This window comes from Theobroma cacao, chromosome 4, assembly GCF_053813885.1.
Source record: "Theobroma cacao isolate CCN51 chromosome 4, ASM5381388v1, whole genome shotgun sequence".
Classification (NCBI taxonomy): domain Eukaryota; kingdom Viridiplantae; phylum Streptophyta; class Magnoliopsida; order Malvales; family Malvaceae; genus Theobroma; species Theobroma cacao.
The window spans coordinates 38,899,687-38,917,299 of NC_142642.1; the positions used below are offsets into that span (position 1 = coordinate 38,899,687).

Sequence of the window (17,613 nt, forward strand, 5' to 3'; positions counted from 1 at the left end):
GAGCTTCAATAACATTGGTTGAGACTGAGAGGTTGAAGAGGACAAAGAAATGAAAATCCTTTTTTGAGGTCTAATCAGTGATTTGAAGCCATGTTTTTTCAGGGTCTAATCAGTGATTTGAAGCCATAAAACCTTCAGGATGAGAAACAACAAACTTATCCACAAGCTGGAGTTACTGAAAAGAAAGAAACATTACAATACTCTGGTTTTGAAACATTGACAGTGAAAAGTTACTAGGATTAAGCAGATTTCTGATGCCTAAACCAAAGGAATTTTGTGGTGGACAAAGGAGACAAACACTAAAAGCTTTGCAATCATAGGAAAATTTATGCAAGTGGTCCTAAATATTTCATTTTGCCAACCAATTTGCTACAGTTTTTAGGTCAAGTCCTTGAAAGAAAAAAAAGTTGTTTCTGGTGCTTGATCCAATCGAATGTAATCTAAGGCATGAGAGCTATAAGATACTGCTCATAAGAAATGGGGACACACTTGGTGCTTAAGATTATGCAATCATTTTGATTTTGACTGCAGATTACTAGCCATTGATTTATGATGGTGGTGTCCCATTAGCATAATGACTTTCTTTTAATTGATTGAGATACAACTGTTCTCTACTATGGCTCTCATGCTTAGCTCTGTGCAACTTTTCTCTTCTATTCTCGAATGCTCCTTCCTGGTTTCTCTATCTTGCAAAAACAAAGAAAGCCTCGTGTATTTATGAAGATCTTTCACCTTGAGGATGTCTTCTTTCCCATGCCTTTTCAACCTTTTTCCTTCTCAACTTAGCAATGAAAGTTAAAATCTAAGACCCACTATCCAAGGCACATTCCTTTGTTTTTGTCCCAGAGCTTGTTTTTTCATGTAGCCTCATGCAAAACACAAATAATAGCATTGGAACCCCCAACAGCTGGAAAGGGCTTTAATCATCCATATCATCTCATCAATATTTTTGGCTCCACCTGCAATCCTAGGAAGCTCTTGATTGCCTGTAACAGAAAAGATGGTTCACTATTATGTTCAATTGAGTGTTGAGACATTTCAATGAGTAAAAGCGTATGTTAGATCATTATCTTTAATTCCATCTCTGCTGCTTGTGCCGTACGGTTCATATTTATATATTCAGGGCAGTATATGGCGGACAATATGAATTTGTACAAGTGTGGGACAAATGACAAATCCCACTGGTTCAGCATGTGGAGGGCCCCTTGATGCCCATTGCATGATTTCTCCACGTTGTTAGATAGAGCTTTCTGCAATTTAGAGCAGTCAATTAGAGGCTAGCTGGTTTGCATTTTGCTTATTACTACAAGGCATATGAAATATGTAGTGGTGTTTCAAGACAAGGAAAGGAGAATTTAGTAGCATGGCAAGCTGGCCCCATGAGTTTGGTTAAATGTAAAAACTTCTGCAGCCAATATGTTGTAAATGCTGATCACATCAAATTTGATCAAGATTTTTTTTTTTTTTGAAAATTAAGCATTTCATTCATTAACAAGGGATGAGCAATTTCCTGTAAGAAAACCAGTTCAGCTCCAGATTTTAATTTACTATCATATCAACTTGAAATCCAGGCTTTACAAAAAGAACACAAAGCAGAGGTATCCCATCCATTCCCTAAACAAAACAACCCATATATATTATAAGTTTTATCAAGATAACATAGTATATCTCAAATATTAGGAAAAAGGGTCCATAAATAACCATTTTTGGGCCGCAAATGCTCCATATATATTTCAAAATACTGCTTAGACTTAGGAAGAAGGAAAGAAATAATGCTTCCAATAAGTTTGGATTACCATACCATTTACAGCTTCACACTCCAAACTATAGGGAATGAATGATAAGCTCTTTTTCATCCAACTTTCCATTTTCTATCCCTTCCCTTTGCTTATTTTCAGTTTTTGGTTCTTCAATTCATCGCCTCTTTGGTGATATGGTTCATCTCAGACTAGATATTTTGGTAGAATTTTTCATTTAAGTGATGAAAATCATCACATATAATAAGATATTCTTATCAGCAACAAGTCCTTTTCCTTATGCAAGCTTCCTGAACTATTCTGCTACTATACAGTACACATTAGTGCTATTAAAGCTGAAGAAATGTCATGAAAACAACATATTAAAGTATTTGCACAACACTACCCAGCACCTCAGCTGCATCTCTGTCTACCTCTCTCTGGACTTAGAAGTAGTACAAAATACAAAATACTCATAAAATATCATGCTGGTCCCATTTCTACTGCAAAAACTCCCTTGGATCAGTGATATAACCAGTCAAAGCAGAGGCAGCTGCTGTGTATGGGGAAGCAAGATATATCTGGCCTTCCTTATGTCCCATCCGACCAGGGAAGTTTCTATTTGTTGTTGAGACACAGACCTGCAAGGTTGATCCCATTCAAATTATTGCATTAATAAGAGCAAACAGAATAGTATAAATGGTTGCTACTGTCCTTCCAAGTTTAGGTTTTAAGAGATTCAATGTCCTCAGTCCTGACACCATTTCTTGTTTTGGTAAATCATCCTTCACGTTATATAACTATAGTAGAAAGTAAAAAAGAATTCTTCTTGTTGAAGGTCGGGAAGAAGACAACTTGCCTGAGCTTCATTCATGCGTGCATATGTGTCTTTAGGGCCACCCATACAAGCAGCACAACTAGGGCTTGCAGGTGTATCACAGCCAGCTTCTTCGAAAATCTGGGAGCAAGTCTTGCCACCAGATCCTGGTACAGTGACAGTATATATGTCCATCCAAACCTGCCAATTTACCATGTTAATAATAAGGAACATTCATTTATTGTTATAGCAAGTTGAATGATGCTTTTCTTTAACATTAATGATACAGCTTCATACACCTTTTGGGTAGCAGGAACAAGGAATGTGGGGACTTTGACCTTTCTGCCCTGCAGTTCAGACAAATCAGATTGTCACTGTCTCTAAGCCTACCATTCAAAACAGTTGCCAACTTGTAGCAACAATGTGAAAAATGTGACGGCGATTGTACAGAACAAAACATATTGATTCTCATACAGAAGATGATGCTTAATGCTATAATGTTGGATCTCTTTATCTCTCTCTGTCTCTAAAACTGAAAAGGATGAGAAATGGTAATATATGATTCTTACTGAGGCTAAAAAGACTTTGGCAGCAGCAAGAAAATCTTCTGTTTTGCCACCAGTACAAGATCCAATATAGACTCTGTCAATTTTAATATCTTTGCACTCTCTTGCCAAAGCACGATTATCAGGAGAATGAGGCTGCAAAATTTATTTTCCATAAATTACTCAAGTATAAGGGCTAATTAACATACACAGAGAAAGAAGAAGAAAGAGAAGTAAAACAGCAACTTTTATGTGACAACCACCTTAGCTACCAAGGGCTCCAACTTTGAGACAGCAAATCTGAACTCTGAAAGAAAACTGAAAGCCAGAAGATATGAATAAGTAAGTTCACTTATTCGAATGCAGCTCCATGCAGGAAAGGAAACGACTAATTGATGCCAACTGCAACCACTATGTTTATGAAAATCATTTATCAAAGTTGCTACTGTCAGATCTTCTCTACCAGACAGCTCCTAAGAATTTAGCAAAGCTTTCCCCAATGTGAACTAGAAAAGGACAGAACAAAATTAACATATAGATTCAGAAAATGTCCATTTTGATTCACATCAAAGGTACTAAAAAATAAAAACTACAAGCAAGATAGAAAAATAGGAACTGATGTCTTGAAATATATAACTCTACCTTGCTTGTGCATCACTATAAAGTGGTTCGTATGGCACAGATGTTTTATCCTGTGCAAAGCAAAAGATATAACTCCATAAGCCACTGCTAGGCAAGACAACAGAAATAGACATACAAAGAGGAAAACTTTGTTGGATGAATACACATTGATCTAAGCAGTGAAATTGGGACCAAATACATTCAATGAGTTTTGCACTTACCTCAAGGTACTTAAATGTAGTACTATCAGTAGAAACAACACCATTCTTTCCACCAGCTTCAATAACCATATTGCATAATGTCATCCGTTCTTCCATCTACACAGTACAAGTGATCAGAACAATTGAATTCATGATTTGTACCGTTGAAATGAACTAACTTAGAATTTTTCCAATGACTGAATTGGATCATTTCAAGCTCACTTACACTTAAACTTTCAACAGTTGTGCCAATGAACTCCATGGATTTATATGTTGCACCGGCTACAGAAATTTCACCAATGATCTGCAAAATGGAAACCATTCTTGGGGTACAAAGCAGAACAACTGCCTTACTCATTCTATGATCTACCAATATACCAATAAATAAGAACATTATGCATCACAAACGAGAGTCGTATTTCGACAAGACTAGATATTGACTTCATAGTTGTCAAAAAGAAACAATTGCCCGAGAAAATAATTGAACTTACCTGCAAAATCAAATCCTTTGCAAGCAAATAATGAGGCATTTCACCATCCATCACAAACCTCAAAGTTTGTGGTACCTGCAAGTGTCATGCAACAAAACCCCACATTACTATAATATCAGCCCTCACTCGGAGAAAACATCAATAGCCATTCCCAGAAGAAAGACTTGAAATAGATAATCATCAGATAAAACATATAGATGCCTAAAGTAACAAACATGAAAAACCACTCAACAAACAGCTAGAATGCCAAAATCCTTCTACAACTTTGGTAAATGAATTTGAATCCTCTTAAAACCCTTTCATTTAGTAAAAAGAAATAATGTCGAGATATCTATTGGGAAATGTAACTCTAAGAAGCAGCCAGTGTAGCCAAATACAATGTCTAATCCATCTGGGGAATGAAATAGCAAAGCAATGAAATTAGATGAGCTAAATTTAATTGCAATACTAGTAGAAAACTAATGGCAAACAGAGAATGTTTTTCTTTCTTGAAAATTAATGGCAAATAGAGATTGTGAGCAACAAAATAAGAAACACATTTCAGCAACTGAAACCTTAAAGTAATCAAACCTTGAGCAAAAGCTTCCCGGTGCCTAATACAAAACCTGCTTCAGTATTTCCAATTCCTGTAGCAAACTGACCAAATGCTCCAGCAGTACAGGTATGAGAATCTGTCCCTAACAAAACCTGAAGGCAGAAGTAAAGAACATATCAGCCGTTTGGCAGCATGAGGTTTAAATTAAAGTAGAGTATTAATAATTTCAACGATTTTAGTATAAGAATCATTACCTCTCCAGGTCTACAATGACCTTCTTGAGCAAGTGCAACATGGCATACTCCTTTGTAGTTGGGGTTAGCCTGCAATGGTATGAATTAGAAATGAGTTTTACTGTCAATAAACAGAGAGTATATACTAAATTCCTCAGAATAGTGGACTAGAAAACGGAACTACAGGGGTCAAGAGTGTCATACCTTAAAATTACTAAGATCTTTAATATCATAAAAGTACTTGATATTTTGCTCCATGGAAAACTCCCTCAAGATATCCACATTACGATTTGCACGTTCATCACTTGTGAATATATAATGGTCAGGTATAACAACAATCTTTTCACGGTCCCAAAGCTTCAATACAAGAATGATGGTAGTTAATTATTGAATTCAGCCTCTGCAAATAGCCAGCTCTAAACATGCATGCCCACACACACAAGCTCCACTATACCAATACAACCACCTCATAATGAAGTTGCCATGTTGAAGGAAATGTGAAGCATTTTTTATGGAAATGGAACAAGTAAATATTAACATAGGAGAAAACAGGGCAATCACTTTCACATCTTGAACAGTAAAGAAATGAGAAGAAGTTTATCGCAGTGACATGGTTATGGTCACTTCATCAAATTAAAAGGTTCTGCTGTGAAATGAAGATGTAAACACACAAAAAGCCAATTATTTGTAGGTAAACAGCATATAGGTAAACCAACTGAAAAGAAAAAGAAAAAGAAAATGAATAAGTTAGTAGAGCGATCCAAACAAGTGTATGAATAAACTACACTAAGAATATAATAATTAAGGTACCTTAGCATCTTCACCAAATTCTTTCTTGAAGATACCAATGGAACCAGGACCACTAATATCATTAGTCATGAATACATCAACGTTAACCCAAACGTTGTCACCTGGTCTCAGCTGGGGCTTCTCAGAGGCCCTAGCAAGAATCTTTTCTGTCATAGTCATTGGAGACTTGACCTGAAATCCAAAAGCAAAAATGAAATTAAGAAATACAATAATGAAAACTCAATAATCAATCGATAGACATGACATCCATGGTTCAGAAAAAAGAAAAAACTAACTGAGCCTGTGGTGGCAGGTTTGTGCTCTGATTGTTGTGGTGCCATGACCATCCCAATATTCTTGGAAACTGGTTTCTTGCATTTGTAAATGGTTTGTGATGTTGAAGCGAAGGCAGAGGGGCTCAAATCTTTCTGGTCGATTAACAAAAAGATCAAGCTCAAAACATGGACTAGTAATCATTAACAATAAAAGAAAAACAGACATGGAGTAAAGGAAACTTTGATAACTCTGTGAAACTACTTACCTTGTTATTGAACAAGCAAAACATTGGGTGTGGAAAACCCACCGAAGATGCCATGATCACGGATCAGTTAATTCCTTCCCAGGAACGACCTTTTTTGGTTAATAATCAGAGTAATGTAATGTAAAGCAGGCGGCTTTTTCTGTTTGATTGGTGACAAAAAAAAATGGAGAGAACGTCAAACACGACTTTGACGGAGAACACAGTGAGAGATATTTCTGGGATGTGTTCATCTCAGCTGCAGAACTGGTGGGGCCTGGGGTGTGTTCATCTCGGCTACAGAACTGGCGGAGCCCTCTTGAAAAGTCTGCAGCCACCTCATGCAGAAAACATGCAAAACAATTTCAGTCGAAGCCCTAGTCTGCTTATTTGGGCTCCACTATAATCTGCCAACGATCCAAGGAAGCTTATATCAAGTTTCCAAACGCAGAAAAAGAACATTATTTTGTTAAGTATTTTCCCGAGTAGTCTAAGTTAATCCTTTTTCTGTCATTTCACTTCCTTGCATGACTCAGACATGAATTAGTATGGAACATCTGTCCTATCATTCTTTTACCATTGTTGGACCATTTTTCAGCAGATTCCCTTTTGGTCTTTATGATCGTCCAGCTGTGGTTCAAGTTAGTAAGTGTGATTTCCTCAGTCTTCTCTGCTAGAACCCTAAACCAGTTTGGCCTGTCCCACTTAAGAGCTGGCAGGGAAAACCCGAGGGAAGCTTTAGGCCCGGTTCAAACTATATTCTGTAACTTCCCCAACAAAGTAAAGTTATTGCTTAATATTGATGAAAATGAAAGAGGTTCTCCAAGCAGAACTTCACATTTCAAATAGCAGGAAAATTGTTCTTATAGGTGTTTTTCGTCCAAGTGAACAAATACTAATAATCCAGAATCTCCTGTTCGGATACTCGCACAAACATCCTTCACCATGCTACCAAATAACATTATTATTCAAGCTTAAGAAAGAGATGTTCCAATTTTGTATTTCTGGCATAAATACACCAAAAATGAAGAAAGGAGATACTAAACAAAATCTTACATCATTAGCACAATGGTATCCAACACTAGAGCTCCATTTTCTCTCCTGTTATACATTAAACTTATACAAGTTACTCAAAGTCTCTACAGCAAAAACTCCCTTGGATCAGTGACATAACCAGTCAAGGCTGATGCAGCTGCTGTATATGGGGAAGCAAGATATATCTGGCCTTCCTTGTGTCCCATCCGACCAGGGAAGTTCCTGTTTGTTGTGGAGACACAAACCTGCAAGGGTGATCTCGTTAAAACAATTCCTTAATAAGAGCAAAGAAGTGTGCCATTTTCATGAGATTAATCTCTAAATTCTACTCAAAATCCAAAAGGGTAAACCATGGGCAAGAAATTGTATGCTTTTGAAGGTATCCTGCTTGGGAAAGGACAACTTACCTTAGGTTCATTCATGCGTGCATATGTGTCTTTAGGGCCACCCAAACAAGCACCACAGCTAGGGCTTGCAGGTGTATCACAGCCAGCTTCTTCAAATATCTGGGAGCACGTCTTCCCACCAGCTCCTGGTACAGGGAGAGTATATATGTCCAACCAAACCTGCTAATTTTACCAAGTTAATAGGCATATTCTTTCATCATTGCCTCCTTCTTCCTTAATTCTAATTGCAGACCAAATGACATTTAACATTAATAATACCGAATCGTACCTTTTGTGTAGCAGGGACAAGGAATGTGGGAACTTTGACCTTCTTACCCTGCAAGTTCAAGCAAATCAAATTTTTTGAGCTAAAGACAAAGAAGCTGCGACTCAATATATATATATATATGATAAGCTGCAACTCAATTTTGATTCTTGATAATGCAATAATGTTGGAGCTCCCTCTCTCTTATGTTACCTTTCCCCTTTACCCACAGGAATTTCAGTCTCAACTGATTTCAGCATGTAAAACAAAAAGGACCAAAAATGGAAACAGGGACTCTTACTGAAGCTAGAAACACTTTAGCAGCAGCAAGAAAATCTTCTGTTTTTCCACCAGTACAAGATCCAATATACACTCTGTCAATTTTAACATCTTTGCATTCTCTTGCCAGAGCACGATTATCAGGAGAATGTGGCTGCAAAATACAATTAAAATATTACTGCAGTATTAGGACATGCATACACAAGAGAAGATGAAGAAGAAGAAGTAAAAAGAAACTTTTATGAGATAATCTCTAGTAAAGAGAAACAGGATAGGGAGAAGGGGGTGGAGGTGGATACAGAAAAAAGAGCCCATTAGTTGACTTCATAGAGAAACCCACCTTAGCCACCAAGGGCTCCAATTTTGAGATATCAAATCTGTACTCGGAAAGAAAACTGAAAGCCAGAAGATGAAAATATATAAGCACTCATCTTAATGCAGTTCCAAGCATGAAGTGACACAACAAACCATGTAAGAACATAAAACCAACATCCTATTTCTTTTCTCAAATACCATTATATAAAGGTATAAATCATGGTGACACATACTGATACTTACATAACTAATTGTATTTATACAATCATTTTATTCAAATCTGATATAAATTTTCATATGAGAGAACAATAACTCAAAGAATGACACCACTCTCCCACCAAACCAAATGAAACAACAGCATACAAGAGCGTAATAATAAGAAATGATATCTTGATTAGCCATTTAATCATAAAAGTCTACCTTGCTTGTGCATCACTATAAACTGGTTCATATGGCACAGATGTTTTATCCTGTGCAAAGCAGAAGATATAACCCCATAAGCCACTGCTAGGCAGGAAAGCAGCAATAAATATTCAAAGCAAACAACTTCGTTGCAAGAGTACATGTTGATCCAAGCAGTAAATTGGACCAAATACAATCAAGTATGCACTCACCTCAAGGTACTTAAATGTAGTACTATCGGCAGGAACAACACCATTCTTTCCACCAGCTTCAACAACCATATTGCATAAAGTCATACGTTCTTCCATCTAGCCAGTATAAGCAATCAGAAAAATTAACTTCATGCTTTCTTTCAGAGAGAAAATAATCCAACTCAAAAGACTTTTAAAGACATAACTTTATATCAGTTTGGGTCATTTCAAACTCACTTACGTTTAAACTTTCAACAGTTGTTCCAACAAACTCCATGGATTTATATGTTGCACCAGCTACAGATATTTCACCAATGATCTGCAAAATATCAACCATTTTATTAGAAAACAGAACAAAAAGCTACACTCATTCTATGACCTACCAATATATGGATAAAAATATTATGCAACATGAACAAGATTAATATACCCACGAGAGCACAGTTATGACTTCCTGCTCACCAAAACAGTACAAGTGCCTGACAATATATGAACTTACCTGTAAAATCAAATCCTTTGCAAGCAAATAGTGAGGCATTTCACCATCCATCACAAATCTCAAAGTCGGTGGCACCTGCAATTGAACATGTAACAAAACCATATGTAAGTATTACACCATCTGATCCACTGTTTGTACATGCCTTCAAAATTCATACAAACCATCAACATCCATTCACAAAAGAAAAACTCAAGATAATTATCATATAAAACCTTTATATGCCTAAATCAAAAAACATGGAGTGAAAAACCACTCATCAAGCCACTGAAACTTTGCCAAAAAAATCCTTCAATGACTTCGGTTAACAAAGTTAGATCATCTTAAACACTATCATTTAGTAAAAAATGTCAATAATTTTATGGAAAAATGTAACTCTAAGAAGCAGATAAGGTAGCCAAATACAATGCCTGACTAATTAGTGAAGGAAAAAAGAGTGATATTGAGGAAAGGAGAACATTTGACAAGTTACAAAACTAGCAGAAACCCAAATGAATATCAAGGAATGCACAAAAGAAGATAAGAAACATGTTTAATCAAGTGTAACATTACAGCATAGTTAACGAACCTTGAGCAGAAGCTTCCCAGTGCCCAAGACAAAGCCTGCATCTGTATTTCCTATTCCTGTAGCAAATTGACCAAATGCTCCAGCAGTACAGGTGTGAGAATCTGTCCCTAACAAAACCTGAAGGCAGCAGTAAAGAACTTAACAGCAGTTCGGAAACATAAGCCATAAATTGAAGTTTAACAATTCAACAATTTTGGTAAAATATTGATACCTCCCCAGGCCTGCAGTGACCTTCTTGGGCAAGTGCAACATGGCATACACCTTTATAATCAGGGTTAGCCTGCAATGTTATGAATTACAATTCAGTTTTACATCAATAAACAGAGAATATACCCCGAGTTCCTCAGAATAGTGGATTAGAAAATGAATTGTCAGATCAAGAGTGTCATACCTTAAAATTGCTAAGATCTTTAATATCATAAAAATACTTGATATTTTCCTCCTTGCAAAAATCCCTCAAAATATCCACATTACGATTTGCACGTTCATCACTTGTGAATATATAATGGTCAGGTATAATAACAATCTTTTCACGGTCCCAAACCTTCAATACCAAAATGATGGGACAGTTAATGAATTCAGCCACTGCAAATAGATAGTTGTGAACACACACACACACACACACTCACAAGGCTCTACTCTACCAATGTAATAATTAAGTTACTAAGCTAAAAGAAATGTTAAGTATTTTATAGGGAAACGAAAAAGTAAGAGAAACCACCAGAACAAGTTTCCAAGCTTTAACAGTATCCCATCGAGAAGAAACTCACAGCAGTGACATAGCTAGTGTCATTTCATCAAATCACAAAAACACACAAAAAGCTATTTAAAATTCTAATAAACATCATCAAGAGCTCAATTATGCACAAATTAGCCTAAGAGAAAAAAATTAAACCCACCAAAAAGAAAAAAGAAAGCAAGCAAGATAGTAGATGAATCTAATGAATCGAATACCTTAGCATTTTCACCAAATTCTTTCTTAAAGATACCAATGGAACCGGGGCCACAAACATCGTGTGTCATCAGAATATCAACATTAACCCAAACATTATCACCTGGGCTCAACTGTGGTTTCTCAGAGGCCCTGGCAAGAATCTTCTCTGTCATTGTCATTCCAGTCTTCACCTGAAACAGAACACAATAGAAAAAAAAATCAATGAATATCCACTGAACAATCAATAAAAAGAATCAATGAGACTAAAAAAAGGAACTAACAGAGCCGGTGGTGGCTGGTTTACGCTCTGATTGCTGGGGTGCCATGACTGAGACGATTTGCTTGGAAACTTGTTTCTTGCATTTGCGAATAGCAACTTGAGATGTCGAAGGAAAAGCAGAGAAGCCCAAATCTTTCTGGTCAATCAACAGAAAAAAAAGGTTTTTTCTTATTAGTCAAAATAATCAACAAAAATCAAAACCTAGAACGTGGGTAATCAAGAGCACTGACCTTGTTGCTGATGAAGGAAGAAGTTGGAGAAGGAGAAACCAAAGAGGATGCCATTAGACTCAGCCCTACTATTTAATGATCAGAGAAATGTAAAAGGAGGAAAGGGCTGTTGATTTTCTGTATGCTGTCTGAAATAGAGGCGGCGCAAGCGCAGAGAGAAATGTGACGAGCTCTAGCGCAGGGAGTTTGCGGCAGGGAGACTGGTTGTGGTGGCGTGTGGTCAATTGTTGTTTTCGTAAATAGTTCCCAATTAAACGGAATCTTCACAAGATAACAACTACATAGTCGTCACACTACAGCTTCTAAATTTGTCATGATAATGTGGGTTAATTTGCCTTTGGTTGTCACTCGAGTCACGTGCTGGTAATTGGTAACTTGTAACTGAAATTGATAACTTCAATTTGCCTTTCTTTGGGCTGAGTATAAGGCTTAGTTGGGCACTTGGACTTTGTGGCCCTCTCTCTACCAGGAAACAGAAAAACGTTAACTTTCCCTCCCTGGGCTTCAATGCGTTCTCAATCAACCTACTTGAAGCTCCCAACTTTCAAAACCCAGAAAAACCCAGTTTTCCCAACCCAACTCCAACGCTTCTTCTTCTCTGAATTTAAGGTACAATCTTCTTTCTTCTTCTCCTTTAATAGTTAAGTCTAAGATTTTATAGCTGGAAGTGCTGGACATGGGCAATTGTTGATCAATTTCTATGCTGAGATGATTGGTTTGAGTTGGGAAATTTGTTTATTGTGATTTGTTCTCACTTTTGTGCGTTGAAAATTGATTTTTGAGACAATCCCACGTCAAAAAGTAGATTTAATTGATGATTATCTATTTGGGGTCTGCCATTGAAGCATTAGTAATGAGTTAATTCTGGGTTCTCTCTTTAATTGCTTTGACTAAATGTTGCACTTTTTTGTCTGAGACTCTGGATTTGTGTTTATTATTTTTAATGTTTGAATGAAGAATTTGAATCAGCTTTCGTATATTTGTAATTTTGGATAACTGGGATTGCCTTTGATTATTAACTTTGCAAGTGAGGGCAAATGATGAAACCCCTTTGTGTTTGATTTTAGAGTTTTTAATTTGTTTTACAGGCTTTCATTTCTGACTATGAGCTTCCTTTTCAAAATTCAATACCTATTGCGCTTGGCTTACTGAAAAATAAACATAGTTCCATTCATATGTTTAATTATTGCTTCCAACTTTTTTTAAGCCAAGTGGTTTCTTCCTCTTTAATATTGGCATTGCACATATTATAGCCTATTCTCGAAGAGAAATTCAAGATGCATGTTTTAAACATTGGGGCCCCCCTTTCCTGTTCATAGTTGATAGACAATCCGATCATTTGAGCTGTTAAAATATCAAAGCTCTTAATATATTTGGATTAAGTTGTGCAATATTTCAACAGCTTTCTTTGTTTAATGTTCCAGCAAATCCTGCGGTGGTAAAACAATCTTGAATCTTAGATTGCCTTTTAGAATCTGAAGGAGTTAAATATTATGGAAGCAAATGTTGCACTAGAAGATAAATGTTTTGCTTTATGACAATCTGAAGCTCAGGAAGCTGCATTTGCCATACAGCAGGGCTATTGTAATGGATACAAGCACCAGTGGTGATTCTTTTCCAACTCGATGCAAATGGAGAAAAGTTGCATATGGAGGGATGCAACCTGGTTTTGATGACAATCACACAGATGGCACTTTCCTTGAAGACATGGTCATGAACGCTAATGTTGTTAAAAGGAATATGCTTAAGGTGATGCAAGATTCAGTGTCTATCTCACAATATCTATGCATTGTTGCTCTTGTGGTGCTTGTCTGGACCTACACTCTTAGGTCAACCCTCAATGAAAACTCCCTCTTGCTTCTTGATGTAAGCCTTCTTGGTTCAGGTTTCTTAATTCTCCTATTAACTGAAGAAATGCTCTCCCTCAACCTTCTTTTGCACTATGTCCTCAATGTTTCCTTTTTTACCACTGGTTTGTATGTTTTGGCCCCTATCTACCAAACCTTGACGAGGTCCATTAGCTCTGATTCCATTTGGTCAGTAACTGTTTCACTTCTCTTGCTTCATCTTTTCTTACATGACTATTCTGGATCTACAATAAGAGCTCCAGGGGCTCTTAAGAATCCTAACTTGACTAGTTGTATTTCCTTGAATGCTTCTATCGTTGCTTCAGTTTTCCTAGCATCTCGACTACCATCAAGATTACATGTGTTTGCTATTATGCTATTCTCGTTACAAGTCTTCCTCTTTGCACCATTGGTCACCTATTGTATCAGGAAATATTCTTTTCGCTTGCACCTTCTGTTCTCCTTTGCACTGATGGCTGTGACTTTGACTTTTGTTTATAGCCTGCATCGCCTACTTTTTGTGCTACTGGTGGGAATGTTAGTCTTTGTTAATGTGGTTTGTCCTTACTGGCTTATAAGGATTCAGGAATACAAATTTGAGATCAATGGCCCTTGGGATGAGGCTAAGCTTTGTTTTGACATTACAGATTGAGATCATTTTTGCCACCTTCAGTTATTGAACAGAAATTTTGAAACTTAATAAGAATTCAGTTGCTTGTAAAATTGTCTCCTTTACTTATGTTTAATTTTCAACTGTTAGTTACTATTTAATATGCTTTGCTATAAAATGGGTGGTTCTTTGATACAAAAGATCCTGGCTTAAGTAGCAGGTATTTGCTATTCAATTGTTTCATGCTGAAATCATCAGAAATAAGGTTAATGTACATTCTAAGCTAGCTAAGTAGATGTTGCAACTAACCTTTAATCATGTATTGCATGTTATAATCTCAGCCAAAAAGGACCCATACTGTCATATGCTTTAAATTTCAAGCGAATGTGCTCATTGCACCGTGTCGAAATTGCAGTGAACAATGAAAACCAGTGTTCTTTTATATCAGAATGTTTCATTAATAGCAATTGATATCATTTGCATAACATTAACAGCCCCATTTTCGGAGGATGAAATGAATTGGTATGCATTTATCAAATTTCCTGTCCTATACCCTCTTGAAATATTCATTTGACATGAATGCATGGATGCCCAACAGCATTATTTTCTAGGCATGCCTCAATCTCCTGGCTTCTATTGGTTAGTATTAGACCATGGGACTCGGTATGTGTATATATATGATTCCACCTCATTGGAATGGACTTACCTTTACTACCTATGTTAATAAACCTAAGCAATAGCATTTTTTCAATCAAGAAGCATATGGAATGAACAATCTTTACCACCGGGTCCTGGTTGCAAGAGCTATCAGCAACAGAAAATCTTGACTGTATTAAACATGTACTGGTGATTTTACACACAAACCAAGAAGGTACAGAGTGATGGGAAATTCAAAGTATAACACTTAAATGCAACATCCACTGTGGGATTATGACACCAGCATCACACACTGGAAAAAGCTTGGGCTGACAGCTTGAATAATTAGTATAAGTTCAGTAAGTGCAGGTCTCATGAGATTGGAATCAAAACTCAAGAATGATACCAAAAGATCAAAAGCAAAGAGCCTAAATATACAACAAAATATAGAAAGAAATCAACTTCTGCCTCATAAGCAGTGAGCACAGACCCCATTGTTACATTCTCTCCACTATGGTTACTTGTCCAGGGCTTCAGCTATTCTATTCTTGTTTCTTTTGGGATTGTGAAGAGGTGGTAGCTTCACCTGTTGGCTGGCTTACACTAGCTTTGGCATCAGCAAGAAACTTTGGATCTGGCTCATGCTTATCTGAAGGTTCCTTCATTGCCATACAAATGTAGAATGCAATGACTATATTGACTGATATTACAGCAGCGAATCCACTCAACAGCGTCATAGCATTGGGAGATAAATTTGATAAACCTGTTTCATACAAATGATGCTTCTTTTTTCAGTCAACTTGATTATATATAGCCTAAAAGAACTATCAGATATGAAACGTGGTTATTCACTACCAGAACTTGATGCTGTTGCAATGATAATAAATTATACTATCAGAGAAAATTTTATTCAAACACTTTCTTGATGGTGATTCTGCATAGATCAACTTGCTAAAATCATATTGGAGGGATTTATATGGTGGTTCAGTATATCAACTGAATAACCCTGCTTGCTATGTAGGGGAAGAACTGATAATTACAAGATATCAGAAAATAGTGATTTTGCACCTATGTACATGTAAACTATTCAATTCAACTAAGAGCTCCCAAGTTGCAAAACCAGTTGGTTTAATGTTTTAAGCACCAACCATGATTTTACTGTAAATATATTACCAACTTAAGCCTTGATTTATACTACAGAAGCTAACAGTTAAGAGATGTACTACTCATGAATAAATAACAACCTGCTAAACTTGGTGAAAGGCACCCAATTTCCTTTTTTTAAAAAAAAAAAAAAAGAAAAGAAAAGAAAAGAAAAGAGATTGAAACAACCTAATATAGTATAAATCAGTAGCAATAGCACATAACAAAAATTTTACAATTCTTTTCTACAATAATATAAAAGGAAAAAAAAAAGCCATCCTTGAGACATTAAATTAACAGGTTTTAAGGGTCTTACCAGGAAGTAAATTATGGTTAAAACCATATAGAATTGCAAGAGGAGCTACCCACATGAACATTGACGTAATAAAGAACTTCTGAACCACTCCAGCAGGCATTTTTAATCCCCCACAATCTACAAAGCAAACAGATAAAATTAATTAAAAATAAAAACTAATCACTTCACCACTGATACTACAAATTTGGAAAATACCCAGACTGGAAGGAAATTCATTCAACATCTGGGTTGCCATGAAAGCATGAATGAATCTACTGGGAAATAACCAGTACTCAGAGAAGGAAAAGATCGAAAGCAGACTTTTGAAATCAATCAGAATATAAGCAAAATTTACATTAAAAAGAGATATGAAAGAACCTTGAATGGTAAAATCCCTTTTGTTTCTTGCGGTTTTTATTTTTTTTTAATGATGATTTTTTTTGTTGGTTTGGTAGTTTTGAGAGGAGCACTAGAGATGGAAGCCTTCTTCTTCCCAGGGTGCTTTGAGTCGAACTTAAAATCAGAACGAGTTCACTCACTTTTGGGCCCATCTGCAACTGACCCAAACAAAACATGGGGCGCAGCCGCGTAGCCACAGTTTTTTTGGGCCAAAGCCTTTTGTTCTTTCCTATGATTTTCTTTTTTTTTTTCCCAACTTTATAGAAAATTGTTTACCCGTTTTAAGGTTTCTTAGAACTTAGAACACAAGTCTCACTAGTTCAAAAGTTTAATAACAATTCTATACCTAGCAGGTAATCCTATTCCTATAAGAAGTAATTTTGCTAATAAATAAAATTTTGTTGAAAATTTCGTTGTTGAAGGGGTCTTTTGTAATGCTCGTTGTTGGAAATTCGTCGAAAATTTTCGACAAAAATATTTTGTTGAAAAAGCTACAAATTTCTATAAAAAAAAGTTATAATATTTTTTATTATTTTAATATCAATTTGTAAAAAAAAAAAAGCTAAATTTTCGATTAGTAATTTTGTTCCAACGAATATTACCGATGAAATTTCATGAAAATTTTCCGTTCATAATTTTGTTAATATCTACAAAATTCCATAAAAATTTATTAACATAATTATGTTGGTATTGTTATCATTATTATGGAATTCCGTAGGTAATTTAATTATTATCGATAAAATTTTATTTAAATTATCAACAAAATTAATAAATATCATAATAATCAATCTTCGCTACTCACAATTGACATTCAAAAT

The 17,613-nt window shown here is 36.0% G+C and overlaps 4 protein-coding genes across 8 annotated transcripts; 1 reads left to right on the plus strand and 3 right to left on the minus strand.

The window, feature by feature from the left end:
* Positions 1-1,955: 1,955 nt before the first annotated feature.
* Positions 1,956-7,008, minus strand: LOC18603322 (3-isopropylmalate dehydratase large subunit, chloroplastic-like). The gene is made up of 15 exons (XM_007035218.3): positions 6,509-7,008; positions 6,264-6,395; positions 5,989-6,159; positions 5,383-5,535; positions 5,200-5,268; positions 4,981-5,097; positions 4,411-4,485; positions 4,146-4,223; positions 3,941-4,036; positions 3,741-3,790; positions 3,362-3,416; positions 3,123-3,254; positions 2,853-2,900; positions 2,596-2,754; positions 1,956-2,377 (listed from the first exon to the last, which is right to left on the minus strand). The coding sequence occupies exons 1-15, from the start codon at positions 6,560-6,562 to the stop codon at positions 2,237-2,239; spliced, it is 1,530 nt and encodes a 509-aa protein (XP_007035280.1). The 5' UTR covers positions 6,563-7,008; the 3' UTR covers positions 1,956-2,236.
* A 422-nt stretch (positions 7,009-7,430) lies between these two features.
* LOC18603323 (3-isopropylmalate dehydratase large subunit, chloroplastic) lies at positions 7,431-12,127 on the minus strand. The gene is made up of 15 exons (XM_007035219.3): positions 11,866-12,127; positions 11,637-11,771; positions 11,376-11,546; positions 10,813-10,965; positions 10,633-10,701; positions 10,422-10,538; positions 9,857-9,931; positions 9,599-9,676; positions 9,379-9,474; positions 9,185-9,234; positions 8,790-8,844; positions 8,472-8,603; positions 8,195-8,242; positions 7,927-8,085; positions 7,431-7,764 (listed from the first exon to the last, which is right to left on the minus strand). Exons 1-15 carry the CDS (start codon positions 11,917-11,919, stop codon positions 7,624-7,626), a joined length of 1,533 nt encoding a protein of 510 aa, XP_007035281.3. The 5' UTR covers positions 11,920-12,127; the 3' UTR covers positions 7,431-7,623.
* A 179-nt stretch (positions 12,128-12,306) lies between these two features.
* SETH1 (phosphatidylinositolglycan synthase family protein) lies at positions 12,307-14,435 on the plus strand. 4 transcript variants are annotated; one of them, XM_007035221.3, is made up of 2 exons: positions 12,307-12,474; positions 13,414-14,435. In XM_007035221.3, exons 1-2 carry the CDS (start codon positions 12,373-12,375, stop codon positions 14,362-14,364), a joined length of 1,053 nt encoding a protein of 350 aa, XP_007035283.3. In that variant the 5' UTR covers positions 12,307-12,372; the 3' UTR covers positions 14,365-14,435. The 4 variants fall into 4 exon arrangements, with proteins under 4 accessions (XP_007035283.3, XP_007035284.1, XP_007035282.1 ...); XM_007035222.3 differs by having other exon boundaries at positions 12,311-12,474; positions 13,443-14,435; XM_007035220.3 differs by having other exon boundaries at positions 12,315-12,474; positions 13,290-14,435.
* Positions 14,436-15,127: 692 nt separating this feature from the next.
* On the minus strand, positions 15,128-16,910 carry LOC18603325 (uncharacterized). 2 transcript variants are annotated; one of them, XM_007035226.3, is made up of 3 exons: positions 16,775-16,910; positions 16,418-16,534; positions 15,128-15,721 (listed from the first exon to the last, which is right to left on the minus strand). In XM_007035226.3, the coding sequence occupies exons 2-3, from the start codon at positions 16,515-16,517 to the stop codon at positions 15,501-15,503; spliced, it is 321 nt and encodes a 106-aa protein (XP_007035288.1). In that variant the 5' UTR covers positions 16,518-16,534; positions 16,775-16,910; the 3' UTR covers positions 15,128-15,500. The 2 variants fall into 2 exon arrangements, with proteins under 2 accessions (XP_007035288.1, XP_007035286.1); XM_007035224.3 differs by lacking the exon at positions 16,775-16,910 and adding an exon at positions 16,613-16,742.
* Between the last annotated feature and the right edge of the window lie 703 nt (positions 16,911-17,613).

Excerpts from the sequence above, each read along its gene's own strand:
- LOC18603325 (XM_007035224.3), bottom strand. The coding sequence starts at position 16,652 with ATGGCAACCCAGATGTTGAATGAATTTCCTTCCAGTCTGG. Across the intron at positions 16,535-16,612 it reads TGAATTTCCTTCCAGTCTGG|ATTGTGGGGGATTAAAAATG; the intron begins GTATTTTCCAAA and ends TTTGCTTTGTAG. Across the intron at positions 15,722-16,417 it reads TAACCATAATTTACTTCCTG|GTTTATCAAATTTATCTCCC; the intron begins GTAAGACCCTTA and ends TGTATGAAACAG.
- LOC18603323 (XM_007035219.3), bottom strand. The coding sequence starts at position 11,919 with ATGGCATCCTCTTTGGTTTCTCCTTCTCCAACTTCTTCCTTCATCAGC. Across the intron at positions 9,932-10,421 it reads CTGGGAAGCTTCTGCTCAAG|GTGCCACCGACTTTGAGATT; the intron begins GTTCGTTAACTA and ends GTTCAATTGCAG. Across the intron at positions 8,604-8,789 it reads TGGAGCCCTTGGTGGCTAAG|CCACATTCTCCTGATAATCG; the intron begins GTGGGTTTCTCT and ends TGTATTTTGCAG.
- SETH1 (XM_007035221.3), top strand. The coding sequence starts at position 12,373 with ATGCGTTCTCAATCAACCTACTTGAAGCTCCCAACTTTCAAAACCCAG. Across the intron at positions 12,475-13,413 it reads TCTTCTTCTCTGAATTTAAG|CTCAGGAAGCTGCATTTGCC; the intron begins GTACAATCTTCT and ends GACAATCTGAAG.
- LOC18603322 (XM_007035218.3), bottom strand. The coding sequence starts at position 6,562 with ATGGCATCTTCGGTGGGTTTTCCACACCCAATGTTTTGCTTGTTCAAT. Across the intron at positions 3,417-3,740 it reads TATAGTGATGCACAAGCAAG|TTTTCTTTCAGAGTTCAGAT; the intron begins GTAGAGTTATAT and ends TCTGGCTTTCAG. Across the intron at positions 2,378-2,595 it reads CACGCATGAATGAAGCTCAG|GTCTGTGTCTCAACAACAAA; the intron begins GCAAGTTGTCTT and ends TCAACCTTGCAG.